This window comes from Eurypyga helias, unplaced genomic scaffold (genome assembly GCF_000690775.1).
Source record: "Eurypyga helias isolate BGI_N326 unplaced genomic scaffold, ASM69077v1 scaffold28991, whole genome shotgun sequence".
NCBI lineage: Eukaryota > Metazoa > Chordata > Aves > Eurypygiformes > Eurypygidae > Eurypyga > Eurypyga helias.
The window spans coordinates 28281-47814 of record NW_010232123.1 but is presented as its reverse complement, the minus strand read 5'-3'; the positions used below and the strand labels follow the sequence as shown (position 1 = coordinate 47814).

Genomic DNA, 19534 nt, shown 5'->3' with positions numbered 1-19534 from the left:
TGCCCTGTCTCTACAGGCCTTTTTAAAAACCCCCCCCCAGCTTCCTTGTAGCCCCTTCAGGCACTGGAAGGTGCTATAAGGTCTCCCCGGAGCCTTCTCTTCTCCAGGGTGAACAAGCCCAACTCTCTCAGCCTGTCCCCACAGCAGAGGGGCTCCAGCCCTCGGAGCATCTTCGTGGCCTCCTCTGGACTCACTCCAACCAGTCAATATCCTTCTGATGTTGAGGGCTCCACAGCTGGATGCAGCACTCCAGGTGGGGTCTCACAAGAGAAGAGTAGAGGGGAAGAATCCCCTCCCCCTTGACCTCCTGGCCTGATTCATTAAACCTCTTTGAGAAGGCAAATGGTCTTAAGTACCCAAAACCAACCAGTTTCATTTGGGAAGAATTTTGCTCACAGCAAGCAGATAGATAAGAGGAATACAAACTAATTTAGGGACCACCCTTTTGGAGACAGAGATGGATCTGCTCAATACATCAGTTATGTAAGCCTAACTACTTTCTACCTTACAGGTCAAGAAACAGAAGCAACCTTATCCGTAGCTAAGTTTTGCAAAATTTAGTGCAGCTTTCTTCAGAGATTTACTCTCTTCACACCTTGAGTGTGCACACTGCATCTTTTGGCAATGCATGAGGGCCAAACCACACAGCTCACTACCTTCTTTTGTAGCAACCAGATGGAAAGTAGTACCTGGGAAAATCTTTGACAAGCCAGTTTGTTTAACTATCTATCCTGAAAAAAAGTTCCTGTAACTCTTGGTTTCACTTAACCAAGTACAACAGAATATAGCCACAGCTGCCAACGCCTTTGGCAAGTCTCATTTCTCTGCAGTCAGAGATTTGCAATCTGATAATATCTTACAGACTCAGGAGTTTTATCAGGCATTAGCAGTACAGCTCATGTAGACAAGTACATTTGTCATCTGGGGGTAAGAGTGTTGGAAAGGGCATTTTATTTAGTGTAGAGACTGTCTTCTCCTCCAGCCTAACCTCACCTGAAAAATGCAGCAAACTCATTCCCATAGTTCCTCTCTGGGGATTACCAGACCTTAGAGAGTCCTAAAATGCAGATAATTAAGTTCCTCTGGCTGACTCCAATACTAAACATTATCATCTTTTCTCTTTTATACCTTCAGATAATTTGTTACACACACAGAGAATCTGTGCTGGGAATCTGAATCAAACATCCCGCACCATATAAATACGTATTTAGGTTGCAACCTAAAAGTTAGTCCTGTTAGTTTGTGGGAAATGTGATCAAGTCTGAGGAGTCCCCATTTAGGAAGCAAGACTAGAGTGAAGATTTTTCCCTGCTCTTTCTTCCCAAGTTTTAGGTATTTTTGGCTGATGGAGACAAAATCAGCGACAAAGGTGACTGAAAATGTTTTATGCCACTGCAGTACAGTCAAACACAATCCAGCTGTGGGATTGCAAGCTTACAAATAAACCTGCAGTGGGTTTGCATAACCCAGAGCTAAGATAACACAGGCTTCTGTAATGCAACAGACGATCAACAGTGCTAACACCTTATCAAACACAGTTTTAAACCTTCAAATTACAAAATCCCAATACAAATTAAGGATGTTTACTCACACAGGTTACTTTCCGGTAAATTTGAGCAGCATTCTGGCATTCTGAATAAGGGTATTCCGAGGTAGCCATTTCCAACATGCACATTCCAAAAGCATAGACATCCACAGATTCATCGTAGTGTTCCTCATACATTTCTGGGGCCATAAATTCTGGTGTACCTACACAGACATGCACAAAAAGAACGTAAAATTTTTTATAAAGTCTAAATGTCTTTAATCCCAATCTTTTTCACCTGTCAGAAGTGTGCCCACTATAGCTGCATAAGGGAGCATGCAAGATTATTTCAGAAGAGGGAAGCAACTAGAATAAGTGCAAGCATCCTCCAAGGGAAGAAACCCAAAGTCACCATACACACTTACATGCCCATGGCTCACTGGTAATAATACAGGTGGGAAAAGAAAAAAAGAAAATATTTAAAAGGACTAGAATTTCAAAAATTAACAATAGAATGAGATATGGCACATTGCCTGACCATAGCCAAAGTTATTAAATGGTTTCTTTTTCTGGATGGAGAGGGATTGTGCAGGCTTGTGGAGGTGAAAAGGAGAAAAGAAACAGAACCTTCATTCTTGGTTTTATCAATGCAAATTCACGTGTTTTTCCTCCAGAGATGCATACCAACCACCCGGCAGACAGACAGCACTTTGAAAGCAAGTGGGATCCCAAATCACTTACAAAGTCACACACAAAACATCAAACGTAATCCTGTCACTGGTTTAGTGGGACAACTCAGTGAGGCTACTCACAGAATACGGCCCTACCCAACCGGGATCAGGGTGTCAGAGGTGTGATGCAATTGGATAAACACTAAGTGAAGCACTGTACTTACTGCTTCATAATGAGAAATAGCAGCCTTATGACAAGTATCGACTTACAACACCTGCAACGTTTGCACAGCAAACTGCTCTGAAAAGCATGGTCTTGTAAAGCAAAAAGGAAAAAACGAACATAGGTAATTTATTCTAGGAACGGTATCTCATAACGTGATTTATGCTTAGGAGTCAAAACTAATTTATTTCCTTTTGACATTTAGAAAAGATAAAGGAAGAGAGATGAATGCAGTCGTGTGCTGGAGGAGAGGACCAGCAAGCCGTGAGCATGGGGTGGATGCCAAAAGGAGCGTGAGTGGTCTCAGACCACATGAAGGACCCTGGACAAACTCTGCCCGTCCAGCCCAGCAGCAGCCACTTCAGCACCCAAACTGCCCTCCAAGCCCCAGGGCAGCCAGGCACGTCCCTTAGACATTTTGTAATGACATCCTTACATCAGCAGCAATGACACAGCTGTAACTGAAGAAACATAGGGGGAAAATTAGGTCTTTCTATACATCTGGGGACTTGACATCAGCTTTTTTTTTTAATGACAACATAAACGATGTCTCAAAATTAGTGCCTGTCAGTAAAAACTCTGCTTTTCTACATTTTCTGAAGCAGACTTGGCCTAACTCGCAAAACAAGCTTCAGCACAAGCGTTTCCGTAAAATTATTTCTGCAAAATTCAGGATCAATCTCTCTCCTTGTTTCTGGTCCTCCCACCTCAGACTCATTCCTTCAGCCCTTGTAAATCAACCGGATCCCTGTTGCGAAAGCTTAACTTAGTGCCTGCTTTTGGGGTTTTACTCCCAGCTACACAGGCAGTGGCTGCTGCTCTGAAACAGTTAACAACTGCCATAGAGGCTGTTTTTTGGAGCTGCTTCCTTGTTTTGGAAAGAACAAGACTCAGAGGCAGGAGGGAATCTCATGAATTATGGAGCATTTAAAGCAAATCTGAAAAAGTGATAGCAGTAGTCTAGAGTAGCAAATTAAATTCTTGACACTGTTCCAAAATAGCCTGAAAATGACATTTTTTTCCCCCATCCCTTGGAGGTGGGAAGGAATACATACAAGTGTTCTTAAACAAAACAGACCACCAAGATGGAAAGCTGCTCAACATCTATTCAACCCCTCTTGGCAGGAGGAGTTTGCCCTGGCTTGGCTCCCTGCAGAGATACACTGCAAGGTCAGATAAGCATCAGCGATGGCACGATCACAGCAAGGGAAAAATTGGACCTCAGCCATGCTGACTTCATTCCCTTCAGTCCAATATAAAACTGCAGCTACTAATATTCCTTTAAAGCTACTACACCTATGGAGGGGGCAGAATTACTCATCTCATCAGTGTTTCCAAGCCCTCCTAATTCTTTCCTTGGAACAGCACTACTCATGAGAAAGATAAGCTCGGTTATGTTGCCAAAAGGAATGCAGACACCTTGCCAGCAACCTGCAGCCCTTTTCAGTACTGAATTTCTTTGACACAAATGTGCTTTGACAGTGTTGTGGTAAAAACTGATTTTACAAAAAATTGTATTGGGATTACTGATTATTCCTAACATTGGGATTACAGATATTATTCCATTACATCCCATGAAAACTGTTATGCCACAAAATTTATGTGAAGTAATACTGATCCTCAACTTAGAAAAAAACACCAATTATTAGAAGTTAAAAACTAGAGAAATTTAAGAGATATAAATCAAATTGATTTCACTAAAATCAACAAGGTTAAGCAGACCCACAGTAGCCAAGCACGTATCCAAAATTTCTGCCATTTTGATTTCAGTGATACTGGGCTCCCAAGCATTAAAGTCAATCCTTTTCTCCAAACAATTGTAAAGAATTATCATATCTTAAAATCTGTGATGCTAAAATAATTATTTAAGCAACTACTGCTTGAATGATAGGATGCTATTTTCATATATGGTAAGGGAAAAGTGGCTGTCATTATCAGTTTGCTAATTCTAATTAACTAGGATCTGATTTCCCTTTATATTGTAAGGTGAAATACGACAACATGCACAGTAAGTTCCCTCACTTTCAGCATTTTTCTGGAAATTGCAGCTTTTCCTAGAACCATCACATGCAGATCTGAACAAGTGAGATTTGCTAAGGCAGCTTGGGGAAAAAAGACACACAATGTTTGAGCATTCTGGAAAACATTATTTAAACAGAAAACATCAAATGTAACTTTTGCAAGGAAACATCATCTTTCAACAATCTCTCAGGAATCATCCTCCCAGTTCCAGCAAACACAAGCCCTCACTCTCCTCATGCAGGCATCAGCAAAGGGCATCAGTTATTGCACATCCTAGTGGAAATTAATTTCCATTTGTACCTACTGATTATTAACTGCAGCTCTTGTTTCACCAGAGCTCTGCCAAGACAGCGTGGAGGCAGGGATGAGCACTGCAGATGCCTGCAGAAGCAGCCTGTTTTGCTGATGCCCCAGTAAATGGGGATAAGGTGTTCAGCCAGGGCAGCTCCACTACAGCCAGGTCTCTGCAAAGGAGAGAAGCCCAACTCTGCGGGGCACTATTGCCTCCCCCTTCAGCAAAAGTAACCATCCCTATCCAAACCATGCTGGAAACAGGAGACTTCCAGGGAGCTTTCCAAGCACTCCCCATCCTTCCTCTGCCCTCTCCTCCCTCTTCCCTTCTCCCCCCACAGCAAGCACTGAGCCTGTTGGGATGATGGACACAAGTTCCTGAGAACCTTTCCTGCTCCTTTTGAAGAAAAGGGAAGGATTTCATAGAATCGAAGAATCACAGAATGGTTTGGGTTGGAAGGGACCTTAAAGCCCACCTAGTTCCAATCCCCCTGTCATGGGCAGGGACACCTTCCACTAGACCAGGTTGCTCCAAGCCTCATCCAGCCTGGCCTTGGACACTTCCAGGGATGGGGCATCCACAGCTTCTCTGGGCAACCTGTCCCAGTGCCTCACCACCCTCTCTGGGAAGAATTTCTCCCTGATGTCCAATCTAAATATACTCTCCTTCAATTTAAACCCTTAACCCCTTGTCCTGTCACTACAGACCCTTGTAAAAAGTCCCCCCAGCTTTCTCATAGGTCGTGTGCAGGCACTGGAAGGTCCTATAAGGTCTCCCTGGATGCTTCTCCAGCCTGAACACCCTCCCAACTCTCACCCTGCTCTCACAGCAGAGGGGCTCCAGCCCTCGGAGCATCTTTGTGGCCTCCTCAGGACTCGCTCCAACTGGTCGATGTCCTTCTGATGTTGAGGGCTCCACAGCTGGACGCAGCACTCCAGGTGGGGTCTCACCAGAGCAGAGCAGAGGGCGAGAATCCCCTCCCTCGACCTGCTGGCCACACTGCTCTGGATACAGCCCAGGATACGGTTGGCTTTCTGGGCGGCCAGCACACACTGCAGGGCTCATGTTCAGCTTTTCATCCACCAGTACCCCAAGTCCTTCTCAGGCTGCTCTTGATCCATTCTCTGCCCAGCCCATACCTGGGTCAGGACAATCCCAAGCACATGAGCAGGACCTTGCAATTGGCCTTGTTAAACTCCGTGAGGCTGGCACGGTCCCACCTCTCCAGCCTGTCCAGGTCCCTCTGAATGGCATCCCTTCCCCCAGCACGTCAACTGGACCACACAGCTTGGTATCATCATCAAACCTCCTGAGTCTGCACTCGAAACCCATCATCCATGTCACTGACAAAGATGATGAACAGCGCCAGCACCAATAGCAATCCCTGGGGAATGCCGCTCGGCACTGGTCTCCACTCAGACATTGAGCCGTTGACCACAGGTCTCAGTGTGACCACACAACCAGTTCCTTATCCACCAAGCGGTCCACCCATCAAACCCATGTCTCTCCAATTTAGAGAGAAGGATGTCATGCAGGACAGTGTCAAATGATTTGCACAAGTCCAGGTAGATGACATTGGTTGTCCTTCCTTTATCCACCAAGGTCGTGACCCCACTGTAGAAGCCACCATAATTGTCAGGCACGACCTGCCCTTGGTGAAGCCATGTTGGCTGTCACCAATCACCTCCTTGTTTTCCATGTGCCTAGTGTCCAAGAGGATCTGCTCCATGATCTTGCCAGGCAGAGAGGTGACACTGACCGGCCTGTAGTTCCTTGGAACCTCCTTTTTCCCTTTTTAAAGATGCGGGTTATGCTTCCCCTTTTCCAGTCAGCGGGAGCTTCACCAGACCACCACCATTTCTCAAATATGATGCACAGACATTTCGCAACCCCATCCACCAGTTCTTTTAGGACCCGCAGATGTATTCCATCAGGTCCCACGGACTTGTGCACCTTCAGGTTCCTCAGGTGTTCCCAAACCTGATCCTCACTGACCATGGGTGGCTCTCCATTCTCCCAGTCCTTGCCTTTGCCTTCTGTGATGGCTTGCACCCTTGCCAGGGAAAACCAACAACAAAAAAAAAAATTTAAAAAAATCATTGAGCACTTCTGCCTTCTGTACACCCTGGGAAACCAGCACTCCCATTTTCTTCTGCAGAGGGTCCACATTTTCTCTTTTTATCGCCCATGAACCTACAGAAGCCCTTCTTGTTGGCCTTGATGTCACAGCCAGGTTCAGTTCTGCCAGGGCTTTGGCTTTCCTAATCTGATCTCTGACCTCTCAGACAACTTCCCTGTAATCCTCCCAGGCTCCCTGTCCCTGCTTCCACCCACTGTAGGCTGCTTTTTGTGCTTCAGTTTCCCCAGGAGCTGCTTGTTCATCCACACAGGCCTGCGGCTGCTTTTACCCAACTTCCTCTTCACTGGGATGCATCATTCCTGAGCTTGGAGAAGGTCCTTGAATAGTTGCCAGCTTTCTTGGCTCCCTCTTCCCTCCAGGGCTTCTTCCCAAGGAACCTTCCCAATCAGTTCCCTGAAGAGGCTAAAGTCTGCTCTCCTGAAGTCCAGGGTAGCGAGCTTACTGTGCACCCTCCTCACCTTCGTAATGATCTCCAACTCCACCATTTCATGGTCACTGCAGCCAAGGCTGCCCTTGAGTATCACCATCTTTGGATTTGTGGATACCAAGTAATATTTCCATTTAAAAAAGTGTTTTATCATTGTGGTACAGAAGAAGTTGTGATACCATTTCCTACTGATTGAGACTTTTATAGTGGTACAACAGTAGCAGTCACAATCCGACTTTAATCTCTACTACCAACCTATAAGTGAATAACGAATAATGCAAAATGTGAGAGAGAGATATTGAAAAGACAACCACCACACCAACAGAAAGCAGCAAGGAGAACAGGAGGATTACCTATTACACTTTTGGCAAATGAGGCTCTCTTGAGGGTTGCCAGACCCAAGTCTCCTATTTTCACAGATCCCGTTGGTCCAGTAATAAAAATATTGTCACATTTTAAGTCTCTGTGAATTATTGGTGGAGTTCTTGTGTGCAAGAAAAGAAGACCCTTCAGGATTTGCCGGCACCAGCTACGCAGGACTTTTGGTTTCATCACTTTAAATCTCTTCAGATACCTACAGCACAAACACACAGAGAAGTGGGTATAAAGAAAATGAAGTGTTATTAGAGATTCTAGGGGCTTTAACAACTGAAATTCCATTCTGGATAAAAGCCCATTATTAGATGCCATAATAGCAGCTCAAAAATATCACAAAATTGAAAGGAATAGATCTTTTCAAAGGAGGAATTAGAGCATTCATTTTTAGGGAGAAAGATAAGCACTTTCGGTGCAAATACAACCAAATATTTGCAAGTCTAATAGTACAGCAATTCACTTCATACAGAGAACAGTTTTAGAATATGCTTCATATATTCAAATCAGAAAAATCCTGAAGCTTAATTTTAAGCACAATACTTTGACCTCTGTACCATGCACCTGCATTTTTTTCCATTTACCTAACACACTGATGGGGAGGGTGCATTTTGAAAAAACGGAAAACCTGCTAATGCATACCCAGAGTAGCACACTGGATATATGCAGTGATGAGCAGTGTTCCCATTGGGGCTGAAAATCTGTTCCAGAATTCATGCCAACTGTTTTATATCAACCTTAACAAGATTGTCAGTACCAAAAGCTATTAATTAATAATTTTTAGTAGACAACCTAAAGCACCTTCTGCTTCAGAAAGAGATCCTACCATTCAAGTGCTGTTCTAGCTGAATTTTCTAAGAAAACATGCAAATACAAGCACAAAGGCAATCACAAAAACACACCCTGACAAATTAAAATGTCGCAGGCAGAAGATGAAACACACCAGAGAGCAGCTTCCAGTTGCATAACTGAAAGAGGAGAGCAGGAGAGAGAGATGGAGGCCAAAATTCTTCCTGTCAAATCAATGCAGTTCAAATGCAGGGACAAATGACAGACACCAGAGAACAGCTCCATTTTTTCTTTTATCTAGAGGTGCCTTTCTTCAGAATATGAAAGTAGGATTTTTCTAAAAATTTCCATCGCTATTCTTAGCCTCCTCACCAGGAGCACAGTACTTACGTCTTTAGTGTTCCAGAGGTCATCAATTCAGTAACCAGCACAATGCATCTTTTGCCTTTTACACAGGATTCCCAGAAGTCATAAAATCTCACAATATTTGGATGCTGTAGACCTTTCAGCATTTCTGCTTCCTCTTTAAATCTCTGCCTCTCTACTTTTGTGAGTTTTCTGTCCTAAAATCCAAAGTAAGAGATCATTAGTAGTGAGCAGACAAAAATAAAGGCACTGCATTGCTGGGATGTTCCGAATTCTAGGTTTGTTTTATGCTTGTGTCAAGAACAGTTATAAAATCTTTTATGTAAGATATGAGTAGCATGTATGAACTAGGGCACTCGCCTTGAATCCAGTGTCGAAGACAAAGACTCACCTCCGAACAAAGAGATGTCTGTACTACCCTACACTACGTAACAGCATTAATATTTCTAGCAACACACACACTCGTGGCTTGATGGATCACGACACACCTATGTACTTCTTGGCTTGGTTTTGAGAGGATCACTACCGGAGAGATGAACACACACACGATTTTATTCCCAGGCACGAGGGTTGTCACAGCTAAGGTACTGCTGCCTTTCACAGCCGCGACTGCTCACTGCCTTCCACAACCAGCCCTGTGACATTATGGCTGGGACCACCAGGCAAGGTCCCCCAGGGACCACCCAGGGCTGTACTGCCCTGCCCATCTCTCTAGGGATAAATTAAACTCACACCACCTCGCAAGACCAAACACATAAATTTTTCTATTTGTTTGCTGTTTTGCCTGATTTTACAGACTTTTCTTTAAGCTGACAAAGGAGGATTTAAAAGCTGTCCTTCAGCCTTTTGTGTAGGCTGCACACTGGCCACATGGCAATACTTAGTCTTTTAGATTAGAACCATAGGGAATGTCATGCTCTGCTCCTCTGGTTTTCCTAGAGAGATTCAAAAGCATTTACAGTAACCTCCAGGCTGTGAAGTGGCCCTGCAAGGAGCACACAGAGCCCCTTGCCCCCTCCCCACAGGTCAGCACAGTCTGCTGAGCTTCAAGGACCACGTTACCCACACAGAAACCCCTACAACAAACAGCTCTGGTGCAAACTCTAGCCTCTTTAGACAACAGAAAGAGTAAAATTGAAGATTTGCTTAAACCAAGTCCCACCTTGTTTGCCCCCCCTGGACAGTTGATCAGGCTGGGAGCACTTCCCTCCCCTGCCCTAGAAATTAAGCTTTTTCATTCTTTAAAAGGCACAACTGTGTAACTTCTTCCTTACAGAAACAACAGCTCACAAATCACTAAGATTTATTATTTCATATTTTAACCTCAACCATTTTCCTTTTCTGGGTTAATTTAGGCATGTTTATAAGAACATATACTTAGTGAATTAAATTGGCACCCAGCTTATTTTTCACCAAGATGCAGAGGGATCAGGCCACTGCCATTTTGATAGCCTGCCCTCATCTGCAATTGCAAAGAACTCAATATGGGAATGAGAATTTCCGTGGCTACAAACGCCAGCTTTACACAGATACTTCATGAGAGGAAAGCCTGGGTTGAAAGAGTGCCACTTCAGCTCTTCTTGGAAGACAGAAAACCTGCTTCCCCAGAGGCACGCGTGTGTGAGGGGAGCATTTCCATTTTACACCACTGCTGCTGAGGAGCTTCTCCGTTCTCTACAGTTTCTGGAGCATCAGAGACAAGGCTGCCCTGAGCAACAGCATACATCCGGGCTGGTACAGCAGGGTGCCCCACGGGGTCCGATATCTGGATCCCCAGGGCAGCTGGGAGCACCCCATGCCCAGCAGTGCTACTGGGCACAGCAGCACACTGAACACCAACGGCCCAGAGCAAGGCCATAGTCCTGCTGCTCTGTAGCAAGTGCATTTTTTGTAAGTTTAAAAAAAAAAAAGGAAAAAAAAATAAAAAAAGCAGGCTGTCTAATGAGCCACGACAGAAGAGCCTGAGAATTGCTTTCAAATTCATCACTTCTTACCCTCCTGCTGAGTTTCCTCTTAATTTAAATCCTGTAGAATAAACTAGACACTTTGCTATTAAGGAGGAAAAGGAGGAAACCCTTGTGTGAGACAGGAAGAGCAGAATGTGGGCAGCAGAAAAAGGAAAAGGTGGCAACACAGATCTAGCAGTCTTAAAGCTTCCAGTTAAAAAAAAACCGCAAACAAAACAGAAGTAATACCATACCCCTTGACCCTCACACCTCCAGATTTCTGAGCATTGTGAGAGGTGTTCTACTGCTACTTCAGGGGTAACATTTTTAAAAGTTCCTTCAGACACTGCAGACGATCATATTCTGTATATTCTACATATTATGAGCACTGGCTCATTTGGGCTGCTGTCTGAATTCCAGCTAGTAAGACAACAAACTAGGTAACTGCAACAAAGTGATTCTGGAAGACAAATATGGGTTTTAACTATAACTTCAGTAGGAAGAATCTGGATTTTTTTTTTTCCATCAGAACGATAGCTGAGCATCTTTCTCAGGAGAAAGCCTGGGTCCAGTACCAGCACTGGACATACGGACAGGGCTTGGGCAGAGCAGGCACCCTCTCGTGCCCCACCACAAAGGCCTCAGCACTGTAAGGGCTCAAACAACCTCTCCAAATTCCTCGAGGTTAAACCTGACAGACACTAGCCAAAGGATAAGCTCCTTCTGTAAGGGCTTAACAGTTCAACTCTTCTCTACTCCGAAGCAGCAAAAATACCCATTTAACTAGGTGACTCACTCAGGCTTTATTCCAAACCCTGAAAACCTTCACTGGAGTCACAGACACTTACTTCTCATCATATAATCCACACAAGTTGAAATGTCCTTATGCTGAAGGTAAGGGTGTAAGCCTGAAATAACCTTAGGACATCAAATTTTAAGATGGGAAACAGGATCCTTTGGGAAGACCATGCCAAAGAAAGCTAATCCACTTAACTGGACGTAAGGCATCACTTTACATAACCCAAATTCACCAAAATGTCAGGGAATGGAGCAAGTTCTAGATTCACCCAAGGAGTCAACCATCACGCTGTCTGTGGCAGCAGACATTTACAACATTGTACAGCTGAACAAGGAGGCTCAGGGATGCTTAAGTTACACACGATGGCCCTGCTCTTCCATAGCTTCACAAGTGCAATGGCAGCAACACACTGAGTTGACAAACAATCTCATTGCCCAGTCTGCTCCACTGCATTTACAGCACTACTGCTATTCTGAGCTTCCTCAAGATATAAGACTTGAAACCCAGAAAACGTTCTTCTCCATATAATCCAGGAGATATCCTTCCCTGGAGACTTTCAAAAGCCACCTGGAGTTGTTCCCATGTGATCTACTCTGGGTGATCCTGCTCTGGCAGGGGGGTTGGACTAGACTGTCTCTAGAGGTCCCTCCAACTCCTACCACGCCGTGAATTATTTGGCAGATACCTATACGCTTTCTCTCCTTCTAAGGCACTCACAATTCTTGGCTCTTTCCTTCCTTGCTGGGACACAAAGTTTTGGCTCAGGAGGCAACATTGTAATTCCATTTCAAATAATTGAAAGCTTCTCAAGCCTACTACTTAGCACCAAGGTCTCTAAAATAAACTGCAACCTCCAGAAGTCCGATGTTAACAGTAGTGAGGTGGTTCAACTTTTCAAGAGTAACAGAAGGAATCAAGAAATAAAGAGACCTGATCAATTTGTTTTTCTGTTAAGAAAGAACCTGTACGTTTCACTTGTTTCTCCATCTTAATAAAGTGTGAAGAACAGTCAGCTTAAAAGGCTTCAATACAGATTTTGTCTTTGGCACAGCTGGCATCACAGTACACGAGGGAGAAGACACAGTGACAACGAGCTTTCTCACCCTCAGAGCTTTCAATGCATCTCCTCTGCAAATACATACACAATGGACGCTCATCATCTGCCTGTTATTTTACTGCAATGACATAACAGCAACAAAAGCACTAAGCCATACAAAACCGAAATTACATCCACCGCCATGCAGCCAGCAAAGCAGTGGATGCAATGGTTTAAGAAGGCATTCCCAAGTGCAGCCACAGTGACCGTGGTCAGCTGCTTTAGCTCTTGTGATGAGAATTGGATGTTTTGTTATTGCAGCTACTCTGGGCTCCTGCTGTTAAGTGTTTATGCAGGAATAAGACCCATCAGTGTGTGTTTGTAGTGCACCTCAGGCACAGCACCATCAGCCACCACCCAGTCACATATACAATCTGGCTGGTTTATGGCTCCATTACTTCACCTTTCATATAAATAAGCATTAATTGGGTTGGGGTTATACAATGTACCTTTCACTATGAAAAGCAACCTAACATAGATATTAAACAAGAGATAAAAGATGAGGTTATGCACTGTAAGCTACCTTTTCTTCATTAATCTTCCTAGCTTTCCTGTACAAATCAGATAACTGCATGCTCAGTTTCAAGCATCAAATCCCTAAAAGGTATTCACTTATTCTGGAAGGAAAAAAAAATAATTCCCAATTAGTACTTTATATCCTTGTCCTTGGTAAATTACACACCCATTCAGAGAAACTGGAGTAAAGTGATGTTTGCAGCGGGAAGCAAATGGTTTCCTATCTGTAAACCGTATTTCTGCTAGCCTAACACGTATGCTTGCTGTTTCTCCCTACTTGTCACAGGCAGAATGAACAAGTACCTCTCTTTGTTAATATAAAGTTTATCCCTTCATTAAATACCTTACTGGGAAACACCAGCAAAGACTGCAATTAGTAAGTAAATGTGTTAACAAAAAGCTTACAAAATAAGTTTCTGGAATGACACCCAAATTAACAGCAGGAACATGTTCTGTTAGTCATCTCCAAGCATCGTTTCCTCCAGGTTGGAACATATGGCCTCTAAGTCTTTGAAAGTTATACAAGCAAGAGACTGGCCTTCACCTGAGTCTTTAGAAGATTTTAAAGAAAGATTAACAACTGAGGTCAAGTTTTTTGCCTACTTACTTGTGAGGGGCTAAAAGATTTGGGAATAAACTACATCCTCAACCCATGAGGAAAGGGGATCCAATGAAAGAAATATAAGAAAAGCAATTATGTTTTACATGGCAATGCCTATAATCATATAGGAGCAGGATGTGAAGCATAGCTGCTACTAAACTAGAAAGTTGTGCTGCTTTGCTGTTTCATTTTTTAAGTTCCTCCTTTTAAAGTCTTGAATTTTCAGTAACATTTATTAAAATTATAAACTACTTTAAACTCACATTTACTAGCAAGCGAGCCTGGGCCACAGTATTGCTGATTTCAGGCAGCCAACCAAAGTTGTCCCGTCTCACTCCGAAAATACCCTTTGCTATTTTGAGATCTCCCTCCCCAGCCCTGACAGGTTCAGGCTGTCTGCTTCCAAGGATCTGGGAATGCCCCCTCCACTCCTGCCTCCACATTTGTATAAGCAAGTCCCCTTCCCTGCCACACCACTTGGATATTTTACACAACTTCTTGGCCTTCTGTGTCCAGCTAGCATATAAATAGGTGCTTTGGTGAGGTTTTTTGGTTTGGTGGGGTTTTTTTTGTTTGGTTTGGGGTTTTTTTATTTTTTTTATTTTTTTAATGCTTAAACTCACATAGCAGTATTTACTAATGGTATTTAATTTTGCCTAAGAGAACAAAGTCCTCATTTTGGAACAGACTGAGGTCTGTCTGGTGAAGACAGAGGCAAGCAAGAGCAGTGGGTCAGCAAATGAGGGAAGGGCTTACCTCTGTCATGCAGATGCTGTAACATCTCCTACCTGTATTAGTGATGAAGAAAAGGAAATTGAAGATGCACTTCTGACACAGTAACTGAAATTGAATAACTAAATCAGCAGAACAAACATCTGTTCATACCATTACATTGTCACCTCTGCACGCCACATCTGTACGTTTGCTCATACACCACAACTACTCTTCTAGTCAGAGATCCCCTTGAGATGTGAAGTTAGCCACGGGATCCACCGACAGCTTTCTCCTATGTAGCTGTCTATTGGTTTATTGTGAATTTATGACCATAAGTGCAGTTCTGGTCTGCCCTACAGTCACGAGTTCGATTGTGAGAGAGCCAACTTGGTGGGAATACATGGCAGCCTTCCTGGACATCCTGCAGTGTAAGCAAAGAACTTGCTTTGCTCCTGCAGTGAACTTGGGACATGTTAGCTGGTACCTGCCTATGATTTTCAATGAGTTGATTACTGTATGGTCAGTACCACCTCTTTAGGGAAATGTCACAATTTTGCAAGTTTTCAAATTATTAAAATCCAAAGGCCTTTAGAAATAAAGATGAACAATAACACATTTTAGAAAAAGAAGCATTTTTGTATTTAAAGTTAAAATTTCACTCGTTCAGTGCAATCGCCTTTTGCATTTCACCTTAAGACTTGCCTAATCCACTATCAGAGGCATGTAGGATTTCTCCCAAAGACGTGGAGCAAACCCAGGCTCAGACACACAGCAGTTTGGACTGTGAAGAACTTGAGATATTACTGAAGTAGCTGCTTGCATATACCAGCCCTATGCCTTTATTACTATTATTATGCTTACATTATATATTTTTAATAGCATTGGGAATCTTTTATTCCCATACACTGTACATTCAATTATAAGCACGTATCATTCAAAAAGTGATCCTAAAGCAGCAAATCTGCTTTCTGTGGACAGACAGCAGATGCCATTAGACAACTTGCAAATCAGGAAAAAAATTTTACAGCTTCACTACATATCAGCATTCAGCCAGCATTTTTCTTCACTACGTCACCCTCAGTGAAATTGCAGCCTGCTATCTGTTAGCTGTACTAGTGAACACAGCTGTATTAGTTTCCCAGCAGCAACTCGTTTTCCAAATGGAGCCCTTGCACCCAAGGATGTTCACAATTCAATGAGCTACAGAACAGGCTGAGAGAGATTTGCTTATTTGCCTGAGTCATTGCTAGAAATCTATAGAAAATTAGGAGCTGAATTTGATCTTTATGGCCAATTCTGGCACTGTAGAAAAGTCAGCTTGCTTTTTGGCTGGATGCAAGTACAGCTTGCTACTTTAAGTTGCTTAAGGGATGTGGTCAAATTCTTAGGACAGAGGAACAATCAGATTCACATCTTCCACTGTACGTCAGAACACAAAAAACTCATCTTGCAAGATACAGGATGAAGGGGAATCAGCACCTCAAATCACAAATCTAAACCCAAGAGACATGAAAACACTCAAGAAACCCAACCGTGGGCAGAGGCCATGTTTTACAGATGAAAACCAACCAACACAACTGCACTGTGATAACCTATGGTTAAAAAAAAAGTTCTTGTCACAAGCAATTGAATTAATTGAAGGTCGCACCCCATTAACTCTCTTAATTACCTTATAAATACCAGAAACAGCTCAGGCTCACAAGATGACTTTTTCAAAGGAAACTGCAATCGGTGTGAAAAAAGCTGGACAAGCCCCAGGACATCAGATCACCTCTGCTCATGCAGAAATGAAAAAAAAACCAAACCACCAAAAATCCATTTTAGACACGTCATAAGAATTTGGTATTTTGGTATTTTCTGGAATTCACTTTTGAACCTAGCGTTCATTAAAGTTAATGCAACAGTTTGTACTGGTTTTAAACAGCATTTTGCTTCATGTAGTTCATGTCATCCACAAACACAGTATTTGGGCATGTAAAACATCAAACAATACAATATGTAATGCCTCAGATAAGGAGAAATTCCGATGTGCCCATAATCCTGGTCCCATGTCCCACCCATAGCAGTTTCCTACTGCTGTCTTCATTTCTATGGGGTTTGGAAGAATACAAGTTGCAGGCTGGAAGACTCAGAAAGAAGGTACAGATACCACAGCAAGTACAATGGCTGATGCCTTCGTAATATTAGTAACTGTGGTTATGAATTATCCTTGTTTTGGTGCTGGGCTTGTATATACACCAGAGGCAGACAGAGGAAGAGGTGGCTCCAGCCATCTGACCTAGTGGAAGGTGTCCCTGCCCATGGCAGGGGTGTGGAATTAGATGGTCCTCAAGGTCCCTTCCAACCCAAACCATTCTGTGATTCTATGATTCCTTGGAAGCTCAGCCCTCCTGGCCTGGATGGCCACAGCAAGACTGAAGAGACACTGCTACCACCTAAAAATTATCTTCAGGAAGCCAAAAGCACATGTCAAGAAGAGAGGAGATGCTGCTGCCCTCAGAGGGCTGGCATTCCCCAAAACGGCATGGGTATAGCAAGACAGACAAAACCTGTCTCCAGAGCAGAGCAGATGCTTGCATGCAGAATTAAAAAAAAAAACCCACAGATGGCTTCTCTTTCAGCTTCTCTAACACCATTTTTAAATTAACTTATTCTACGGTTATGATGCCCCCCTCAGCTTCTCTTTACTTGTGCTTGCTAAGCAGAAGCGTTGTCTTTCCCAGAAGAGAGGGGCTGCCATTCCTCACCTGCCCGAGAGGCCCAGCCTAGAAGTGCTACCACCTTCCTCAGCCTTCCAAGGTGAACTGAGAACTTCGCTATTTAACCCATTACCATTCAGCGTGTAAATGTTAATGCTCATCTGGCTAATAAGCTTTGCCAGCAAAATTAACCCAGCACAAAGAACGAGCAAAACAATGCAAGTTTTATTTAACTTTGCCCTGGCAAATTTAATCTGAGCGTGTCTCGTGCAGCACTCAATCCTGCCTTTCTAACAGGCCAATTCCATTTTCATCCCATTACTGCTACCATTTCCCATCCTACTATAACTCAGCAATTCAGTACTTCAGTACTTTCTGTAAAAGACACTTGGAGTTAAACATTCTTATCAGCGAGTTAACTATAATCCACCAGTAACCCTAAGCAGAGAATAGGATGCTCAGCTAGTCACAAACATTCAAAAGGAATAAAACCGTTCCACTGTAACATGAGTGCAGCCATCTAACACGTACCTTCTGGCATCACAGATGTTCTGGATGGTGTTATGTCAAAACGGTAAATCTGCTAAAACCCAACAGAAATGTTTGGAAATTATTAAAATTTTCTTTGCAGCAGTAGCAAAGCTGAGTGCCTAACCCAGATTCATTTCTATCTGCTGACACCCTATAAACAGAAGAACATAGGTGTGACATGTATATAATGACTATTAAATATTTTCACTTCCTATCAGTTTTTATCATTCTTGAATATGCTATTTTAGAAAAGTCGCTTACAACAAGCCATTCTCTTTGAAACTTACATTTAACCAGAAATGTAGTAACAGGAAATATATTATCACACTTGTAATGGAGATTATTCAAGTCAGAACATATATTTCCTGCCTCCAAAATTAAGCCCTTGAACTGTGTTGGATCCACTAGTCAACCACAGGTTAAGCAGCCTTACCAATCCTAGACGATACCCACACTCAGCATGCCTTCAGACTTAGTCTCTTTTTACAGACTAAGAACACATTTTATGAAACTACCTCAAAAAATTTGAATTTGGTAAAAAACAAGAACCCACCAAAACTACAAAACACCCCAAGACTGCCCACCAAACCAGAGAACTGGACTAACAACCTTTAACAGCCCTGCTTGAAGCAGGCTGGAGAAAGGGTCATTTTCAGAGTTCTTCAAATCATGGTTCTTACATAGCGATGAATGCATCTTTAATTTGAACACTCTCCTCACCAAATCCACCTTGCGTAATGTAAAAGCAGAATTAAACGCCATTTCTCACTCGGTCCTGTCCATCCAGCGCAGCATAATACTTGAAGACCTTAAAACACATCAGCAAAGCAGAGTTGAAATGAAGAGAGCCCTGAGACCATCAGGAGGGCCCCTTGGTCTCGCTAGCCCGGGCTGCGGCAGCTGCCCTAAGCTCTCCATGAGGGAGAACGACTTGCACCTTCTGTCTCCACTATCATTCCAGTGACTGCAGCCATCACTTACCTGGACATACTCTATTTTCCTCCTGGAGAACAGCTGTCTTGGTGCACTGGCCAGGCAAGCATGGAAAACTTGGCCATGCAGCCTCCAGTGTAAGTTCAGCATCTCAACTTTTCACGTCTCTGTTTCCATAAAAAAAGTAAGACTGAACAAGTGCATGTGTGTCTATTTAGATACCTGCTCAACAATTACACTGAGGGAAACGAAAAGAAAATAGCTAGACAATAGAAAAGCGATAGGTCTTTGCATAGACCTTGACAAACTCTAATAGTGGCTTAATCGATCCTGGAGAAAATTTTTTTTCATTCTTCACTCGCACTGTGGCTTGCTGACACATCTACACCTAGTAGTTTAATTCTTCTGTGCCCATGTTTCAAATCTCTAGGACACAAAAAACTCAGTAAGCACTTCCTCAGTACACACTGGATATCTATGGGTAAGTAACACCATAACCAGCAGTATCATGAACTCTTCCTCCTCCCTACTTACTTCTGTCTGGGTCTGCTAGGGACCTTTTGGGGGGAGCTCATTGGAAGAGAATGCAGGGAAACAGTCCTTTAATATGACTTGCTGTTTCTGTTTTAAAAGAAAAGCATTGCAGAAGGCCATGTTATTGCAAACACCCAACTTAAACTCTTGCACCCGGTAAGTCAAGAGTCTGAGGCCTTGCAGCTGCCCCAGAAACACTTTGTTCTAGTTCCATCCTCGCGCCACAGCATGCAGCACTTAAGGACCAACTGATTGCTGCTGTTGGAAATAAGATTCAAAAGAAAAGATACATGGGAAAGATACCGTGCAAAGGAAAAAGACAATAGGCCATCTTTTTG

General features: G+C 43.2%; 1 protein-coding gene across 1 annotated transcript in view; it reads right to left on the bottom strand.

Moving 5' to 3' along the window:
• Positions 1–19534, bottom strand: part of LOC104516841 (serine/threonine-protein kinase WNK2-like) — a gene marked incomplete at its 3' end in the record, with an annotated part of 84082 nt that overhangs the window by 36573 nt on the left and 27975 nt on the right. Inside the window, 3 exon segments of the mRNA XM_010161312.1 lie at positions 1592–1749; positions 7654–7874; positions 8852–9024. Of these exon segments, the coding sequence (XP_010159614.1) occupies positions 1592–1749; positions 7654–7874; positions 8852–9024 (552 nt within the window).